The sequence below is a fragment of the Haliotis rufescens genome, unplaced genomic scaffold (assembly GCF_023055435.1).
Source record: "Haliotis rufescens isolate VD_foot unplaced genomic scaffold, xgHalRufe1.0.p SCAF_38, whole genome shotgun sequence".
NCBI classification, from domain to species: Eukaryota; Metazoa; Mollusca; class Gastropoda; order Lepetellida; family Haliotidae; genus Haliotis; species Haliotis rufescens.
In genome coordinates, this window is record NW_025964090.1 from 2,258,531 (window position 1) to 2,279,594 (window position 21,064).

The 21,064-nt window shown below is 39.1% G+C and overlaps 3 protein-coding genes across 6 annotated transcripts in view; 1 reads left to right on the top strand and 2 right to left on the bottom strand.

Annotated features, from left to right (window-relative positions):
• Positions 1-279: 279 nt before the first annotated feature.
• On the bottom strand, positions 280-3,615 carry LOC124118505 (coiled-coil domain-containing protein 86-like). The gene is made up of 4 exons (XM_046480623.2): positions 3,449-3,615; positions 3,063-3,192; positions 1,574-1,648; positions 280-878 (listed from the first exon to the last, which is right to left on the bottom strand). The coding sequence occupies exons 1-4, from the start codon at positions 3,565-3,567 to the stop codon at positions 813-815; spliced, it is 390 nt and encodes a 129-aa protein (XP_046336579.1). The 5' UTR covers positions 3,568-3,615; the 3' UTR covers positions 280-812.
• Positions 3,616-6,025: 2,410 nt separating this feature from the next.
• Positions 6,026-14,310, top strand: LOC124118506 (arginine/serine-rich coiled-coil protein 2-like). 4 transcript variants are annotated; one of them, XM_046480628.2, is made up of 9 exons: positions 6,046-6,149; positions 6,788-6,877; positions 7,248-7,710; positions 8,042-8,133; positions 9,627-9,794; positions 11,048-11,393; positions 11,891-12,018; positions 12,498-12,623; positions 13,005-14,310. In XM_046480628.2, exons 3-9 carry the CDS (start codon positions 7,248-7,250, stop codon positions 13,263-13,265), a joined length of 1,584 nt encoding a protein of 527 aa, XP_046336584.1. In that variant the 5' UTR covers positions 6,046-6,149; positions 6,788-6,877; the 3' UTR covers positions 13,266-14,310. The 4 variants fall into 4 exon arrangements, with proteins under 4 accessions (XP_046336580.1, XP_046336581.1, XP_046336584.1 ...); XM_046480624.2 differs by lacking the exon at positions 6,788-6,877 and having other exon boundaries at positions 6,026-6,149; XM_046480625.2 differs by lacking the exon at positions 6,788-6,877 and having other exon boundaries at positions 6,026-6,149; positions 11,048-11,387.
• A 4,954-nt stretch (positions 14,311-19,264) lies between these two features.
• Positions 19,265-21,064, bottom strand: part of LOC124118495 (E3 ubiquitin-protein ligase DTX1-like) — a 29,841-nt gene continuing 28,041 nt past the window's right edge. Inside the window, exon 9 of the mRNA XM_046480612.2 lies at positions 19,265-19,878. Within this exon, the coding sequence (XP_046336568.1) occupies positions 19,654-19,878 (225 nt within the window). The 3' untranslated portion in view covers positions 19,265-19,653. The remainder of the gene's footprint in view (positions 19,879-21,064) is intronic.

Consider the following 21,064-nt stretch of genomic DNA (forward strand, 5'->3'; position numbering starts at 1 on the left):
ATGTAAATCCCTGGTTTAACAATCTCCACTTTTCACAAATCTAGTGCCATGTGGAATGGTCGAGAATGACAACCCGATCCCTCTTACAATAAACTGGATTGCTGAAGACCAGTTCTTCACTGGGGTATGATAATGGTAAGATAGCATACACTTTGCAATGTCACAGAATTGCAAGTGCCTCCATATTCTTGCTGAGATCTTGCTGGCTTGCAGTAACCACAGTTGTATACCTGTTTTCTCCCTCCTTTTGACATCTCAAATAAACACAACACACATCTCTAATGTTTAAACATATTTCATTCAAAACATCTCAAAACAACATTAATATGGCATAAAACATATGCCAGACAATGATCCATTATTGAATCAGAAGCTTTCCTATTCTCATGCCAAGAATTCAAGAGGTTGCCTTACTTTGCTTGTAATGTCAATAGATGTTTATGCCAGACAACCATAATAACCTGTTTAACAGAACTGCCTGCAACTCATATGCCATTTTCAATGTTCAATGACACCCCCAAAAAGAAGTCTGTAATGGGATCTTATTGTGTCTTAACTTTTTATGTAAAAATGTACTGTTACATTAACATTTTAACTAAAGTTTGTTCTCTCCCACGTGCTCACCAAGAACTTCAGCTGAAGTGGAAGAATACCATTTTCTTCCAAAACATTTGGGTATAATAAAACATGTGAAATGTCTACTTTCCTCACTTTTCAATGATTAATTACATGGCCACTTAAAACAATAATGGCATCCCATTTGGGCACAGCATGAGTAACCATGGTAACAAGCTCTTCATCTGAAACACATTTCATCTCTTGGCCAGAGTGCGAAGTTGTTTTTTCTTCATTCTCTTTATTTTTGCTGTGCTCTTAATCTGCAAAAGTTGAAAATAAGATATGCAAATTATAACTCACAAAGCTCACAACATTGGTCAAGAAAAGGAATATGACGTATATCTGATATTATCACTATTCTTATTTCAAGGTTCATGTCAGCAGTCAGGTCAGTCATTACCTATGAACATTTTATACATGACATGCATTTCTGTTATCTCACAACAACTCAATTCAAATTAAAGCATACCCAAGGGCGTAGTTAACTTTTTTTGACAGGGGGGGCAAATAAGATTATTCATATTTTATTCAAGTAACTTTCACAAGGAAAAATGTTTTCTGTAAAAAATCCAAGGGGGGAGGGGGCTGGCTACGGCACTGATACCATGGCACGTCAGCTTGATGTGCGAGGAAAACCCATAGTATTTACAACTCTGGTGAAAGTTGTTGTTTAATGCCACGCTCAGCAATATTCCAGCTGTATGGCAGTGGCCTGGAAATAATCGAGTCTGGACAGACAACTCAGTGACTGATTTTGTGAGCAACGAACCACGTTGGGGTATGATGACACATCAACCAAGTCATCGATTCTGACCGGCACATCCATTTGGTCGCCTCTTACAACAAGCATAAGTTTCTGGGGACCAATTCTAACCCAAAATCCCACTGCGGTATGGACCATCCGTGTCCTCATTGTAGGAGGATGCAACCCCAATGTACACACATCACAACTTACAGTTTGCACTACTTCAGATTTCAAAGCATTCAGTTCCCTTCTCTTCTGGTTGTCCTCAGCCCGTTTACGTTTTCTCTGAAAAGTCAGACAAGCGAGTTAGATAGTGTGCTTCTAATGAGTTGTTGAGTTACATTTAGGATCCATTTTACACAGGGTTTCGTTTGTTGTTTAACGTTCGCCACACTCAGCATTATGCCAGCTATATGACCTCAGTCAGCAAAATGCCAGGTCTAGAACAAACAATCTAGTGATTGATATGAGCAACATCCCACTCTGTCAGAGTACAACACACAGTCAACCACATCAACGAGTCTGACAACCTGATCCATTCTGATACCTTCCAACAACCAACACAGGTTGCTGGGGACGTATTCTAAACCCAGGCGCCACAGGGCTGTATAATGGTTCCCATCATTAGTGAGTGAGTGAGTGAGTTGGGTTTAACGCCACTTTTAACCGTATTCCAGTTATATCGCGGCGTGTCAGCTTAATGTGGGAGGAAAGCCCAAAGTGATGCAGGTCACAGACGTTTACCACTTCGGTGAAACCCACGAGCACAGGTATGGTGCTGAGAAACCTAGAAACATAATCGGGGCGAACCTTGATTCGAACCCACAATCATAGGTTTCTGACGTGCTCAAGGGACGCAACTGTGCACAGTGAATCGCGTCGCCTTAGACGACTGGGCCACCCATGCCCCGGTTCCCATCATTAAGCTGCTGTTGATATATCCATAAAGAATATAATTCTGTTCTCAAAGATGATCAAAGTCAAGTACACTTGTTGGTTATGTTCATTTTCTTTACTGTCAATTTCTATAAAAAAATCGGTCATATACAGTTTTGTATAGATTTATTGGAGTTTTTACGTCATTTTGGGGGGTCAGTTGCATAGGGCAAACAAGCCATTTGCTAGTTTCAACCTCACACACTCATGTCATGTATATTTTATGCCTTGATAACCACCTTGTGATGTATTTCCTTTACTTCTCATATTGAACTATCTCCGTATCTATAACACCAAAGCTCATACTATTTACTCTTACACTCATCACAATGACAATACACTACATTAGGGCTGGGACGGGTCCAAGTTTACTACCCGGGTACCCACCACCCTATTACCCGACCCTACCCGGGTAACCGCTGTAGATTTTCAGAGATAGGTACAAACTGTCCAATTTGGAAAAGTTTGACCGTAGCCCTGGCAAAATGTATTTAGATACACGTGTAAGACGATCCGCTCATGCATACACTGAAGTTTAATGCATGAAGTTTTATCTTTATTCAAACATATAAAAGTCAGAAGAAATGGGATATTAGTGACTTGTAGTGTAACCATAGAGTTTTAGATAATTTTTGTCATCAAACAATATATATATCACGTGACTAACTACGGGTCCGGGGTAGTCCTGTGGGGACCCGGGTCCTACTCAGTACCCACCCGACCAAGGTACCCGAGTTACCCGTCCCAGCCCTACACTACTTACCTCAAGTTCTTCATTTCTGGCTTCCTTCAATCTGTTCTGGAACTCTTTTATGGATTTTTTCTCTGCTTTTTCTGACATTTTCTTATTCCATGATGATTTCAGTGACTTAACCTTTTTTATCTCCGAATGTCTGAAAAATACAATTTCCTTCAAATATTGGCAATGCCAGAACAGTAGTAAACAGTAAACTACAGTAACATAAGATTGCTATGTTGCTAACACAGAATACGGCACTGGGGCATCTTTAGTTGATGACTATCATCAAGAATCAGAATGATTGCATGTGAAAAACAAGACATTACTAACATTAAACATGTACGAAGGGTCGAAACTGTAATTTTGTACACAAACAGATGAACTTAACCAGATGCTGACGGAACGATTACCTTGCTTGTCGTGGTGATTTCCACGCTCTACCTGACTTAGGTTGCCCCCTGGGAATATTATGTAAAGAATTTTTGACAGTCTCTGTCTTTTGGGCAATTAAATCGTCCGATTTAGCCATATTCACAGGCACTTGACGATCCACACGTGTTTTGATCTAAATATAACTATTGTTAGATTAGTACTTTTCATACATATCTTTTATTTTTTTTCTATCAACGTTAAACGGACAAGAAAGTGTTTTATTACCTCCCTTTGACTAGCGTGACGAGAAGCGTATTGCGACTTCGACCTCAGATCGGGGTCAATCAAATTAATAAATGAAACTAAATAATAACAAATCATCACAATATTATAGAAAACAATTTAGAGTAAAGCGGAATTACTGTTGCACTCGGTAATTCAATACACATAAACATTAACAATTAGCTTACAACACCAATTTGATTCAACCTAAAATTTAATCAAAACCAACTTTAATTGTCGGGATAGTCAAATATTTTTGAAATATAAAGGATTAGGTGATTAACCCAGTTATAGGTTAACATTCCAAAAGAAAAACGTCCCATGGTTTTAACTCTGTGAATACTGGATATGTTAGCAATATCTTGTATTGGTATGTGACAGATTATGTTTTCCACTTTTATCTACGTATGTATGTATATGTATTCTTCATAATATATTTATATTACAAGCTCTGTGCAACGACGCGACACGTCCACCAATCCTATGATGCTTTAGCTGACACTTCCACCATCCCATGACGCTATAGCTGACACGTCATCCAATCCCATGACACTATACCTGACACGTCCACCAATCCCATGACACTATACCTGACACGTCAACCAATCCCATGACACGTCCACCAATCTCATGACACTATAGCTGACACGTCAACCAATCCCATGACGCTACACCTGGACAAATTGACCAATCCCGTGAAGCTTTAGCTGGAGCTGTTGGCCAATCCAAAGTCGTGCCGGTTGTCGACCAATCATGAAAAATAAACAACTGAGCCCTTCGACCATGTCGACCCTCCACCGGTTCTATCGGTCAGAAAACTGAGACATAACAAAAGCTCACAAGTTCATCTAATTCAGTAACGCTACAGCCAAGACTAGGTATCTATGTTTTAACGGTCGATTATGTAATAGTGGGTGTGTGGGTGGGTTTCAATTTAGATACCCACCCGGGGAGATCCGGGGTAGAATAGGTCTTCAGCAACTCATGCTTGTCGTAAAAGGTGTCTTTGCTTGTCGTAAGAGGCGACTAACGCGATCGGGTGGTCAGGCTCATTGTCTTGGTTGATGCATGTCATCGGTCCCAATTGCGTGGATCGATGCTCATGATGTCAATCACTGGATTGTCTGGTCCAGACTCGATTATTTACAGACCGCCGTCATATAGCGGGAATATTGCTGAGTGCGCCATTAAACAACAAACAAACATTTCGGGACTACTGAGAAAGCTCGATGTGGGTTAAACATCGCAAAATCTAAATTCCTTAGAATCAAAATGTGAAAATGATGACAGAGATTTGTACCATCGCATTAATGTCAATGTAGCAGGGCGTGTAGTCATCCCACAGATGACATCCTTACCTTGTCAGCTTGCTGACGGGGTTAACCTCTTTGGTCATGTGGACAAGGCGTCCGACCTCTGATCAGAAGGTTCGTGGTTCGAATCCCATCACGGGACTCGGAAATTTTATGGCCGCTACATTAATAACGCATAATGATAGCGCAAGTTATACATACCGCACTACACACCTTTGTGATAAGCCGAATTCAAGATATACAGCAAACACAAGCATTCATTTGCCAAGGGATATTTTTGAATTGGCATGGTCTTTCTGTTATTTTTCAGAAAAATCCGTCTTTTCTGGGCGTTTGATTCATAATAAATGTTCCCTTTCTCTGTAACATAATGATAAATAAATACATGTATATATTTTCAATATAAAATAATGATACATAATTATATTTTATTTGATTTAAAATGATGATAATTAAGTATATATTTCTAATATAACATAATGATAAGTAAATATATATTTGGATTTAAAATATCATTATGTTACACTGAAAATAGAATATATATGTATCATTATTTTACATTTTTTATGTAATAAATCCTCAGGTAAGACGGACGGAAAAAGTGCAGTCAATTTGTGGAAAAATAATCGCTCAGATTTAGTTTACATGTCACTCACTCGTCTCTTAACAAATGTAGGGAACAGCAGAACATAATTAACACGTCGAACCAGACCTGGACATCTGATGAATAGCCCTGTCGGTGTGTGGGGGAGTAATTACTTCCTTACATAATTAGCTTAATTAGTGTCTAAATCATATAAGCGTTGTATATCCGGTGGAGTGTTGGCATTACGAACTAGCTTACCTACCAAGAAGGAACTAAAGGTACTTTTTTGTTTACGTTACAGATAGAAAATATTCATTGTTGGTTGTGTTCATATATTCAGCTGCGATTGATGTTCTTCGTGTCCAGATGAATACCAACTGTTGTTCGTGTAAGGTCCATAACATTTTGTAAAATATTTCTCTGTGGCTTAGTATTTGTACATCCGGGATATTAGCAAGATTCGCAAAGACGCCATCTTTGTTGGCGAAAATGGATCTCCTGGCAAGCTATTCCGACGATGGCGATAGTGCCAAGAATACGCCAACCAGAATGGATCAGGTGAATATATACTGCAAATATTAGTGATAGGGTTTATTTATGTTGTAGAAATATTCAATTATTTTACTTGATAATTGTGCATGATCGAATCAAAATAAAACACTGCCCACCCAATCTTTCAAGTTTCATTTCTGTAGGACGTCACTCGTATTTATGACTTAATTCGTTACAGTATCATTCAGGGATAGTTTAAAATCGAATCAGTGCAATTCACTTTCACGTTTTAATATGAGTGCGTCATACTTTGATATCACCCTTATCTGCCGAGAAACATTTTCTCCATGAGAAATTGTTAGGTGTTGTACATTTTGTAATGACCTTGACCTCAGTAAACATGGGGAAAACGAATTTGGCAACAGGTGGTCGACCATTTTAGAAATTCAGATAACCCATTTATCATGTGAATGAAAGTTCATTAACCAGAATGTGTGAATGTATGGATGGATGTTACATACTAGCAAATACAAAAATATTCACGATCTATAAGGGTTTGCAACATTAGTGTATAGGTCTTCATAAATGCCGAAGCCATGAAATATTCTTAATAAGTGAGATGAACACTAATACTGTGTGATAATAATCACATGCGAAAAAGAAAATGGTTATAACTGGCTCTTTTGCTTTTGATTAACCTCAAGTCAAACTTGACTAGACAAGAAGAGCAAATAAGTTGGCCCCAGATGTTTGAGAAGGGGTAAACAAACGATCATCGACATCTTCTACGGTTTGTGAGTATGTGCCTGACTGGTAAAAAATGATAACTTGCATTATATATATTTATCATTAATACACTACGGTTTATCATTCATGTCATTCCGATTTTACCGTTGCATGTTGATCATGCTCGATGCCCTGTATCTTTTCTAGCAATCAGAAAAGAGCCAACAACTGTCTCAACATGCTCAAGGGACATATAAGTGATGATAATGCAGTAAGGTTCCATAGACCCTTGTAACATTTATGCTTGATTCATTTGTTATCAAATATTGATTACCAAAATATTAAAAGAATGTTAGGAATTAGATTGATGAAGAGGATTAACCATTTCAGTTCTCATTTCCTTTACTAAATTTCTAGGTGAATATCATTCAATTTCAGATGCTGCCAAAAGTTGAGTCAACCAAGTCTGATGCCTGCTTGGAAGCAGAATGGGAATCCTTTGAGAAGATGATCAGCGGAACTGGATCACCTGACGCACAGGCTCCACCACCTTTACCTGTTGGTCCTCCTGAATTGTCGGTTTCATCTGAACAATCATACTTTTCTAATATGTCTGAACCTCCTACACTTTCGAACATTAAGGACCAAACTCAGTTTTTCAATCATGCTGACCCACCCACGTTAACTAATTCCACCGAACCAATGACCATTTCTGATGATGAAAGTACTTCTACTGTTACAAGTCCTCAGAATCCTCTCAAGCTGACAGACATCATACTGCCTTCTCAGTATGATGATGAGATGCCTGTACTCACCAAGATAACTGGATCACCATTGTCATCAGAACATTCCAGGTCAAGGTCCTCCTCCTCAAGTTCAAGGTCCTCCTCAGCTGACTCAGGTAATGCTCCTCAACAGATTTTTGTTACTTGTTGAAATCATGAATGTATGACCTGAAATTTGAATAATGAACTTTTTACTTGCCCTGGAGATATGATAGATAACTGTCTTAGGAAGAGTACCAAGCCAGATTGAGTAGACAGAATAACATATGTTCTTTTCAAACTATTCATGAATTTTGACATGATGGGCATTTTGTTCTAACAGTTCGAAAGTGGGATCATCAGATTATGTTTTTGAATTTACCTTACACTTCCCAAAAATATTTTCAGACATTGTCGTTCCTGAATCTGTTCTGCAGTCAGAATAATTGTAAGTTGTTTTCCTTTCAGTGAGAAGCGAAGAGAGGAAAAAGTCACTTTCACCAGTGTCATCAAAAAGAGAGTCATCACCCAGGAAAGACTCTTCCAATTCTAAGAGAAAGGTATCGGTGTCACTGTGAAAGGGTTTTCTTGTCACTGACAGATCAGTGTTATCAGAAATTAATACCTCAACTGGTGTCTCGGGCTTTTCATCTTGATCAGTGCTGGTGGAACTAGGAACTGTTTCAAAAGGCAAAACAACACAGCTGATTTTCAACCATATGTTTTCCCTTTTTGAATGTGAAGATGTCCAGTTTCTGTTGAAGCTCAAATAATCAGTGACATTAAGACACCTCTTTTACACATTGATATTATAATGAAGGAAATTGTCATGACCATGCACTGAGAAAGATAAAAGCACAACAGTTGAAAATTAATTTCTGGGAAGAAATGCCTTAGAATTACAGCAAAAAATCCCCAAGTACCCACATAAATTCACTTTCTTTCCTTTGGTAATTCTCCCTTGAGGACAGCATTGTGTGAATAAGGTTATAGAATTAGGGATAATTTGGGCTTGTGTTACAATGAGTATAGCATATCTCGATCCATTGTGGACTTAGTCTGACCTGTCGCTTGCATATCACATAGGTTTTGCGGATCCTATCGCTGTTAAAGGAGATTGTCAGCACCATGTGGCAACAGAACTGTTGCCACACACTTTTGTTGATGACTGGTGAGTATGAAACAGGTGTATGTATAGTTTGTAATAGTTTGGTGTTCTTACACTTGTATTCTAGCCGCCCTTTTCACTTGCGAATACAGCAAGGGGTTTAGGGGTGGACAGCGTTGTATTTGCGCCATGCGGTGTGTTCAGAATTGAATTTACTTATGAAGTCAATGAGGATGGATTTGTCAGTTTTTTTATTTGATTTTGAGAACCATGTGGCTCATGATTTTTTTCTAGGTTTATATTGTGAAATGGTACAAGTTCTAGTTTACTGACATGGGCAAGGCATTCCCAGGTGCTCCTGTGAAATACATCTTTTGAGTTTTAAAGCAGATATTGTTCGTTTGTCTATTTCTTAATCTTGTTTTGAAGGTTCACATTTTTTTCTGTACATGACTTCACAGAGTAACTTTTTTCTGAAATAATGACAAGATATACGTCAGTCTTTCAAAAACATATTTGTTTCCTTGTCAGATTGTAAGGTAATTCTTATAGTGAGACAAGAATATGTTCTCATTCGTAGCGTTGTACCGACTTTTAGGACTGAAATAAATTGCTTAATACATACACTGGACTATTTAAGAAAATGGGATTTTCATCATGTTTGCTTGAATATATTTTATGTATTTGGGAATTGTGTTTTTAGCAGTTACTCTGATTGAAGAAGGTGAGCTGTGTATTAATCGTTCAAGTGCTGATGGTGTGTGCCTCTGACGCAGGGTGGTTCAGTAATGTTATTATGTCTATTGGGCACAAGTATGTTCCAAGAATTACGATCTCTTTGTTATGTCTTGCTTGAAATGAGAAAGATACATGTCTCAATTATGGACATAGTTAAGTGCAACTTGCCATGAAGTGTTTCTAATTTTTTTTCTTCATGTTTTGCAGGATGAGAAGCGAGATAAGCGGTCAAGATCAAGGTCACCTCATCGGTCAAGATCAAGATCACCACATCGCAGGAGGCGTCGTTCCTCGGACAGGAAGAGGTCAAGGTCAAAATCAAGAGGAAGGCGAAGGTCCTCTGAGAGAAAACAAAGGTCAAGGTCTCATGGGAAGGTATGTTACTTAAATGTCTTGTATTTTTCCTTGAGTCCGTAGATACTTTGAAATCTTGTAAAGAGTATGCTTGTGTGTATAATTGTTTGGTAATTGAATGTCACTTTTCAAATGCACTGCATTCTGTAACACTGTGAAGTGTTAGTATGAGTTTATTCACCGAAGTGGTAAACGTCTAAGACCTGCATCACTTCAGGCTTTCCTCATACATTAAGCTGACATGCTGTGATATAACTGCAATACTCTTCAAAGCAGCCTTAAACGCAACTCATTCAGTGGTATGAGTTTCAGTATCCTCAAGTTTGATCGTCTAACAGCAGCAGCAGGTCAAATGAAAATAGCTGTGCAGCATTAGAAATTGGCACTAGTCCTATAGTCCTTCCCAAACTGCCCAATAGTTAAGGTATCATAAGGACTAGTAGAAATTTGCCATTTTTAAGGTCTTGCTATATGTTATCATTATAAGGACTAATGGAGTATAACTGTTAGTTTCCATTGCTTCTGTGTCCCCTGTAGCCAGTAATAATGTAGATGACTTACATATATAAGTTGTAAACCCATCCGGGGGGGAGAATGTGTTTCTAGTTGTAACAGTATGAATCCTTTTCATGATGTAAATAATGACTGGTCCAGAGCTACAGATAAGCTGCGTATTTGCGTAAAATACCCCCCAAAAATATTCAAAACCCAATCACTTTCAATTAACATGCATACAGAAACGCTTGCATTAAATGAAAAACTCAAATGATAAAAACAGCATACGTAAATACTCATTGAAGCTCTTTCAGCATGTGTACATGGGGTAAATTTCCGAAACACAAATACGAGCTAATTCTCTTTACCAGTCAAGCCTTTAGTTAGAGCCCTTATATTCATCTGAAACATTATTTTATTTTTCTTGAAATATCAAAATGTTAGCTCATTTTGGGGAAAAACAATAGAGTGATGAATAGATGAGTGAAAAAATATTGGTTACCCAATGAAAAATGTAATAACCCAATTAAAATAGAAACCTTCGGGTAAAAACTCAATTGCTCAAACAGTTATCTGGAGCTCTGCTGGTCATCCTGTCATTAATGATCGTTATTGTTTTCTATTGGTGTTCTAGGTTTGAAAGAAGGCATGAAATTTAAAAGGTCCTTGTCATATCCCTGATTTTGATATTCAACCTTATAAGGAAGAATGATTTCTGACAATGACTGTTGCGATACAGTCAGTCTGGCCATTTACATGACTGAATCGTTTTATTGCAGAGGAGCCACCATGGTTCATCAAGATCACATCGAAGACGCCGCAGCGGCTCTCGCACCAAACGCAGGCAGTCTCGTGAGAAGCGTTCCTCACGAGATACCCGTAGACGTTCAAGTGATCGCAGTCACAGGCGAGATAGACGAGATCACAGTAAGGAAAGACGTAGGAGAAGCCGAAGCAATGAACGAAGGCGCAGTAGATCTCGAAGCCCTACACGTGGCAAGAAATGCATCACAAGGGCTGTTGGGTCAAAGCCACTGACGTTCAAAGAACAGATGAGGCAACAGTTGTTGAAGGCCAGCAAGATGCTGTCAGAGCAGGCAGATGGATCTGAACCAAAAGGTATGGGTAAGTGTGTAAATTATGTGTAAATGTAAATCATATGAGCTGACTAAATTGCGGCTTGGTTGTTTCCATTGGTTAATCCAATGCATTTCAATGAAGACCCTCAAATCATGTGACTGACACTGACCTTGAATATTGACCCCTCACATGATCAGTATTGACCTGTCACGTGATGAACATTGACTCGTGTACTAGAAAACAAGATGATGTCTAGTATGCTAACATTTTACAGTTCGCAGCTAAGTTACTGTAATGAAACATAGCGCTGTTTAAATGCTTCATAAACTTTAAAGTGATTTTCAGTATAACAAAACGAATGATTACTCTTGAAGATGTCAATATGCGAAAGCATGGACCCAAGGCCCTTCTTTCCGCATATTGTCCTCATCAAGAGTAATTATTTGTATAATGTATGTAACAGAATTATGTATTCGCTTGTCGGTGTACTTGTAAAGACACCTAATACATTAATAAACTTGCATAAATGAATCCTATTTCAGAGTTGCCAATTGACACACAGAACAACATGCCCTTAAGTGCGTCCAGCGTGTTTGCTTCAGTCAGTGCCGGGGGCAACGTCACGCCACAAATGGCTCTCCTGCAAACCATGGCTGCAATGCATCAAAAAGTAAGAAGTCTTCTTTTTTTTACCCATGTTGGTGATTGGGTATTTGCAGTGGCAGTTCACTATGATTTACTGGCTGACCACAAGTTAGAGACATGACGCTCATCATTGACAGAAAACTTGATCTAGATAAAGTATACAGGCATGGAAGTGCCTTTATTTTCAAGTGAGAATGGGGGCACTCTTTAGGTCTGTCTCAAACAAACGTGTGCTAAGTTTCAAGACAGATACACTTTCTTCCCTATCACTGTTAATATCACTGATGAATCCATTGTTTGTTCATGTTTTTCACCAATGTGTATTAGAGTCTTTGCTAAAAATGTTGAGATAATCGTTTTTGTTCTCAAACTATGTTAAAAATTAAAAGTTGAAATGTCAGTTGTATGTGTGGACACCAAATGAAAATCTCACTATGCAATGTTTACCGCCATATGCAGTAGAAACAAACAGAATTAAATACTGTGTGTTATTGTGTGATCCAGGCCCAAGAGATGACGGGTGTGGCTGTGCCCAGGTTCTATAACCCTGCTGCAGTCAACCCTCTCAAGTACGCGGAGCAGGTGCAGAAGAGGAAACTACTCTGGGGCAAGAATAAGGAGAAGAAAGAGGCAAGTCCCCTTGTGTTGTGCAATGTAGACAAATTCAGCACTATTATACAAGTATACGAGAAGCTTGCTTTTGGGCTGTTGACACTTTTGAGTATGTTCGATAATAAAGAATATTTTCTAAAATTTTGTTCATTTATAAAGGTACTTAGATTAATGCAAACTCGAAATTATTGGTTTTTCAGGCAGTATTAAAATCAGTTTTAGTACTATGGAGTTATGATGGCATTTAAGAAAGCACTAGTGAAAACTTATATAAAACAAAGGATATATATAAATGTCAGTACAGTAGTTAAGAGATTTGACTTCTTGATTACATTTAAATCATATCGGGCAGGTAAGCCATTCAGTGGAAATTATGTGTAAACTGTGTGTTTGTTTCAGGATGAAGGTCAAGGTCAGTGGCAGGGGACAGCCTTTGTGTCTGACAATGATGGCAAGATGGCTGCCAAGTTCCGTAAGCTCATGGGGATGAAGGAAGGAGCAGATAAGGATTCAGATGAAGAGAAAAATGAGGAACAGAAGAAGAAAACTGAAGAAATGTTTTACAGACTTGATAAGGAATATGAATTTGCCCGGATGACCACGCATACACATCGAGGTATTGGTCTTGGGTTCCAGTCACAGGGATTGCCAAATCCATGATCAGGTCATCCACTGACCCAGATGTATATAACAGGCCATATGAAGGAGACCTGATCTCCTGGAAGTGGTTGAGAAAAGTGTCTGCATAAATCTGCATGTGTTTGCCAAATTGTTTGTAGCAGCATAATTTAAGCACTGGCAGCTGGTGATAATTACTATTTATTGTGTTGTTGCATTGACAATTGGTCCTTTGTGATAGGGTTGAGTGGGTTGTAAATATTGTAACATTGGTGCTTTGTCTATTCTAAGAATTGAAGCAGCATTGTTCAAGCTATCGTCAGGATAAAGAATTGCAATGCCTTGAATTGATTATGCAATTTCTGTGAAGTTGATTCCGTCTCGGCACTTGCGTTTTTGATTTTTGTCTTATTTCCGCAATAAGTAGATGAGCCAATCCATGCTGCCACTACTAACTAGTTTTTTTTAATATATGTTTTGATAATCAGAATGTGTTTGTTCCAACAAACTAGCCATCTTATTCATGGTTTTCCAATGTTCTTTGGTAAGTAATGTTGGGGTCTGACCATGATGTTGATGTGTATGGTATACAATACACATCAGCAGAAGAAGAAAGAGAAGACAGTTTGAGTATTAAGTCCTGTGGCTGTGACATAAGGCATGTTTTGAAACAAGATTGCTATTTAGTGCTACATTCTATTCAGAGGAATAATGAACACTCACAGAAAAGACACAAGTTGTTTTGAAATCCAGAGTTTCATCCTTGTTTGATGGTGATGTCGAACTGTTGTATCACTTGTTCTGTGATTAATAAGTTGACTTTAGTTAGTAGACCGCAGTACAGTTACTGAGTTAATCCAGTGTGTGTGTGTGTACATACTAAGTACTAGATCTAATTCTGGAGTTGAGTGTAGTACGCATCGATATATTGTAGTATGTATATATTTGTTACGCTGTATGCCTGAGTGAGTGATGTATGTTCAAAAGTACATTTTGTAAAAGCATTAATTTTGTGTACATTTTGTATTATATACAATTCCTAACATTGAGACATCCGGTTTGGACTGAATAAAGAAACTAAAGAATACAGGTGGAAATTGGGTTTTTTTAATCCTGTGACTTGGTTTGAATGGGTGTTATCTGTAGCTGGTGGCCATATTACAGCAGAATGAAGAGTAATCTGCATCTCTTGGTTGTAGCAAGCTGCCCTGGGGAGACTCTGGGCTGGAATATCACTTTTCATGTGATCCCTCTATACACAGTGCCAGAAGAAAGCATTAATGTTGTGGACTTTTTCTGGTACCTCTCAAGGCCCACAAAATACAATACAAAACTGTAGTGCCTATAGTTCTGGAGAAACATGTTTTGACAGTGTACTTCCACAACCCTGTAGATTTCACTTGAATCACCGTCATGTCAACAATAATGCTACAGTGATTGATTACTAAACATGTTAAACAAAATACAAATATATATATATATACATTTCAACAGATTTATTGCAGGTATCACTATTACAGATAACTGCATCCTTTGAAAAAAATCATGTTGACATAAATGCAGGAATATCAAACCTTGTATATGAATAAAAATGTTGCTATGTACAAAGCTGTACATGATATAATCAACAAAGGAGAAGGGTTGCCCAAAGTTGGTGACACTTCAAGGGAGAGAACTGCGTATGTTTGGGGAATAACTCTCAAAAATACAAATACACACAAAATATTAAATTTAATAGCTATTACTACATCCAAATGGTTGTAACTATTTGACAATCCCTATTTAGACGAATGCTTCTGAAAAATTAATGATACACTTAAAGCAAATATATGCCCACAATTCACCTAAATAGATGTTTCTCATAGGCAATTCACAAACAAGAATGCTTGAGACATTTGGGCCCTCATGTCAAAATAAATCACTTTGAAGAAAGGTATCTGCTAGGGTGTATTGTGTACATTATAAGGTCTATAAACCATGGTGTGTATTCTTTCCATGTCATCCAATATTTTGCATTTAAACATTCACTTTCTAGCATGCCACATCATCATAATGTGCTGATATCATGAAACAAGCTTAAACTGAAGTGCAGTCTAAGAGAAAGAACGTGTTGGTAAAGTGTCAAACTGGGAAATCACTTTCCCGTCAGGATTTGTTTGTTAGTTGTTTAACGCTGCACTTAGCTATATGACAGAGGTCTGTAAATAATCGAGTCTGGACCAGACAATCCAGTGATTGACATAAGCATCGATACAATCAATTGGGATACGATTACATGCACCAACCAAATCAGCAAGCTAGCACCTGATCCCGTTAGTCGCCTCTTACGACAAGCATAGTCTCCTCTTAAGACCAGCATGATTTGCTGAAGACCTATTCTAACCTGGATCTTCACAGTTACCCCATCAGGATAAAACTCTTACAGACAAAGTTAATTTTAGTTTCATCTGCACCCATGAACATAGGTAATAGATTGACTCAAAACGTCTTTTAAGCCTTCTGATACACAACAGTTTCAGTTGCACAGTGAACACAAGAATGTACGCACACCTTCAATAGCCTCTTCAATAGCACCTAAAGTGTTGATTGCTGTTGGGATGTCCTTGGGGTATTTGTATTTAGTGATCCCTAAATCTTTAACTTCGTGTTATGACAAGGACCCCTTGACTTTCATGCTTATATTGAACACTGAATAGCGTTTTATGCAATCTGGGCCTATATATGCATTACAACTTCTACCCAAGCAGAGATTTGAACTCAATTCTCTGGCTTTTTAGCAAGTACCAAGAGTGAGTGAGTTGGGTTTAACGCCACTTTTAACATTATTCCAGTTATATCACGGCATGTCAGCTTAATGTGGTAGGAAAGTCCGAAGTGATGCAGATCTCAGACGTTTACCACTTCAGTGAAACCCACAAGCACAGGTATGGTGCTGACAAACCTAGAAACATAATTGGGGCGAATGGGGATGCGAACCCGCAATCATAGGTTTCTGGTGTGCCCAAGGGACGCAATTCTGCACAGCGAATCGCAGCGCCTTAGATGACTTGGCCACCCGTGCCGCCTAGCAAGCACGGAGAAGTCACCTAAGATATATAAATGCACATTCCTTTGATTGGGGCATGCAGTTCTTGCATGATTAGGTTATCACAGGAGTGTATGGATTACCTGTAAATGTCATTAGCTGGTCTTGCACATCCTTATTATTAAAGTTTTATTTTAAAGGTGAGCTTCTGTACCTTTGTTACTCTGGCTCCTTTTCCTTTCATACAATACCCACAGTATTGAACAGTCATCAAACAGCTGGACGTCTCAGCACAATGTCAGTAGTATACTGTAATCTTACATGCTGAGGTAACTGCAGAAACCACAGACATGAGAAATTTACCTCGGAATACTGGAATTCCAGGATTTGCCCTCTCAGAATGATGTAAGGCTAAAAGAAATAGTCTTGGTTCTCAGGCACCGTTCGCATCATTATAAAGTTCGCCACCTGTTTCGTTTTTATTTCCATTTTTAAAAAAACAAACCCAAAAATCCTTAAATATTCCAAGTCCAACGGCAGTCAGATACTGTGTTCCAGTCTTTTGCTCATCAGGGAATACATTTAAGCAGGGAGGCCCTTTCCCAGGTTGATTGTACATAATTGTTTATTGATTACACAACTGTTTATTGCTTACATACTAGTTTTAACACACACACACACACACAAAAAAGACACTGCCCACCCGCACTATATTTTCAAAAAACATTGCCTAAGAACCAATTCTATTATTTTTTAAGCCTAAAATGCACTTATCTAAATCCTTGTTATAAAAATTTTCTTGGGGGGGCATGCCCCCAAACCCCCAAAGATTGACGATGTTCATCCAAAAAACAGTTTTGCTGTTCTCATGTCTGAAACCATTTTTCTTTCTTAACTCCAATACATGTACTTATTCCTATAAATATTTATCTGGAGTACTCATACATTTGTACTTGCATCATTTCATAATATTCAACGTTATCTGATGTTGTCATGCTCAACCCTCTGACCTTGAGGTCTGGGCAAACAACGGAAAAACATTTATTTGTGTAGTTTGTTTAACATCGCACTAAGCAATATTCCAGTTATATGACGGCGGTCTGTAAATAATCGAGTCTGGACCAGACAATCCAGTGATTTACACAATCATGAGCATCGCTCCACGCAATTGGGATACGATGACGTGCATCAACCAAGTCAGCGAGCCTGACTACCGGATCCTGTGAGTTGCTTTTTACGTCAAGCATGGGTTGCTGAAGAGGTTATTTGTGTAAAAAGTGTAAGTAGCAATAAACAATGATACAGAATGAACATTCGTCAGTGGTACATGACATAATCATCGCTTCATCTGTAGACATACACGTCCTCAAACTCAACACAGATGAACCATTCTGACAACAAATCATTTCATAAATTGTGATATGGCCATTCTAATTTAATATGAATTTAATATACACTGTAATGCTTTTCACCTTCAGCAGTTAAACTGCTACAACATCTACATATACAGAGTAACTACTTACTGCATAGAAAAAAACATAAGAAGGTCAGATCAATTAAATACTTGTCTTAATTTTAGCCCAATACTTAGATCAGGAGGAATTCAAAAAATGTTCTCAATATACAATAAATGAATGATAAGATATATTACTGCATTGTGCATGGTGTCCTATCATTATTTCTTGTCAGTTTTGTTTCAAAAATGGCTTAAAACCAACCGTAAAAGTGACAGATGGATCTGTGAAACGAGTAATTAAATCAGTCATTATTGTACTTGATAACATAGGATAGGGTAGCATTAGAGTGGTGATGTTCTACAATATGCCAGTCAATTATATTTTTATTTGTTTTCTTACAAGAAATATGTGACAATTGATCTGACTTAAACTGAGGGTTTTATCAAAATTATTTCAACCAAGTTTTCTGAGCACAAAATCTTGCAATAATGACTATAATATCTACACTGCATCATGAAGTATATATTGTGATACACATTAGGGCTGGGATGGGTAACTCGGGTACTCGGGTACCTCTAGTCGGGTGGGTCCTGAGTAGGACCCGGGTACCGACAGTACTACCCGGACCCATGGTTAGTCACGTGACATATTGTTTAATGACAAAAACTCACTAGAGACTACAAGTCGCTATTGTTCCCATTTCTTTCTGATGATGCACACATTCATTTTGACTTGTATATGTTTGAGTAAAGATGAAGCTTCAGTCAACTTCAGTGTACGCATGATTCGATCGTTTCATAAGAGACCATATATCTATTATATGGGGTCTGGTTTCATACAGGTATCTAAACAGTTTTTGCCAGGGCTACAGTTAAACTATTCCCAATTAGACATTGTGTTCCCAACTCTTGAGACCTACAGTGGGTACCCGGGTAGGGTCGGGTAATAGGGGGTTGGGTACCCAGGTAGTAAATTTGGACTCGTCCCAGCCCTAATTCACATTGTAATGGATGTTGCTTTTATATAGATATAATGATACTCTAGGATATGATATGTTTTTTCAACACCTTAAGCTGAAATTAATCAACTAGTGATACAGTTCTGTCTTCAGGTTAGGCCTTACATTTTATTAGGAAAATCAACCAACTTCTCCCTTACATTCTATATTACATGATAGTTTTAATGAAATAGAAATTCAAATTGACAAACAAAGAAAGTCATTTAGCAGGGGTAAGTAAGTGTATTCGGCGTCATGACAGTGGTCACTTGTTTGTAAACATAATGGTCATTCGGTTGCGAGTTCAACTCCAAACATGGCTGTGGTCATCTATCCGACTCTGCCATGACATACTGTATTCGACGTAATAAGCGCCAACGGCGATAATTGCTCATATATTGGCTAGTGAACAATCCCCATTAGCACCCCTTCCGATTGTTCATTGTACACAAGACTTATTAATTTGTGCATAATACGCACTCGTGTGTTATATGCACCCTTAATTATGGGCAATTAAATTCTGAAAAAATATATCTGTCGTATATAAACATTTCAGTCTGTCAGCATAAACCACGAAATTTATCTTTCAGATCTGTTTTTTCCACCAAAATAATATTCTTATAAGAGCTCCCTGTTTCTAATTTTGAGAGCGCCCTGGGCGCTTATTACGTCGAATACGGTAAGCTCACTCAAGGATTAAGTTCAGGTGAGCAAAGAAAATCAAAGGCTACAACATAACAAAGCACTATAGTCAAAATACTCTATCAAGAGTGGTATAATCCCTTCACTAAACAGAAATCATGAGACAAAATAACTTAAAACAATTACAATTATAATTGTAATAATAATAACACAGACTAAACCTACGTACATCCTATTATCATAACAAACATCACAGTGAGCGTATGGGAGATGAGGTCAAGGTGACAAGGTCAAGGTCAAGGTCAGAGTCTAAGAGTTCAGATCGTCTTCACAAACACCTTGCACTGCCAGCTCCATGGTTACATTGTTCAGATAGTTGGGGTCTGGGTAGCCGTGCCCCGAGACATTTGAGCCAAATTCTGTTTTATGATGAATCTCGTTCCACGTGACGGTATCGCCCTCCCCTGTAGTGGTGGACACACCGATTGTGAACATCAACCTTCTCTGCCAGGCTATTGTCAGCAGTTTCAGGACCTAGCAACAAAATAAACATGTCAAATCTATAGTGAGACAAGCATGGGTACTGGGAACCTAGACTGCCCTAGACTCCCAAAAGTGAGTCAAGCATGGGTACTGGGAACCTAGACTGCCCTGGACTCCCCACAGTGAGACAAGCATGTGTACTTGGAACCTAGACTGCCCTAGACTCCCCACAGTGAGACAAGCATGGGTACTGGGAACCTAGACTGCCCTAGACTCCCCACAGTGAGACAAGCATGGGTACTGGGAACCTAGACTGCCCTGGACTCCCCCTGCATTCCCCACAGGGAGACAAGCATGGGGTACTGGGAACCTAGACTGCCCTGGACTCCCCACAGTGAGACAAGTATGTGTACTGGGAACCTAGACTGCCCTAAACTCTCCACAGTGAGACAAGCATGTGTACTTGGAACCTAGACTGCCCTGGACTCTCCACAGTGAGACAAGCATGGGTACTGGGAACTAGACTGCCCTGGACTCCCCACAGTGAGACAAGCATGTGTACTGGGAACCTAGACTGCCCTAGACTCCCCACAGTGAGACAAGCATGGGTACTTGGAACCTAGACTGCCCTAAACTCTCCACAGTGAGACAAGCATGTGTACTTGGAACCTAGACTGCCCTGGACTCTCCACAGTGAGACAAGCATGGGTACTGGGAACTAGACTGCCCTGGACTCTCCACAGTGAGACAAGCATGTGTACTTGGAACCTAGACTGCCCTAGACTCTCCACAGTGAGACAAGTATGTGTACTGGGAACCTAGACTGCCCTGGACTCCCCACAGTGAGACAAGTATGTGTACTGGGAACCTAGACTGCCCTGGACTCCCCACAGTGAGACAAGCATGTGTACTGGGAACCTAGACTGCCCTAGACTCTCCACAGTGAGACAAGTATGGGTACTGGGAACCTAGACTGCCCTAGACTCTCCACAGTGAGACAAGCATGTGTACTGGGAACCTAGACTGCCCTAGACTCTCCACAGTGAGACAAGTATGGGTACTGGGAACCTAGACTGCCCTGGACTCCCCACAGTGACAAGCATGTGTACTGGGAACCTAGACTGCCCTAGACTCTCCACAGTGAGACAAGCATGTGTACTGGGAACCTAGACTGCCCTGGACTCTCCACAGTGAGACAAGCATGTGTACTGGGAACCTAGACTGCCCTGGACTCCCC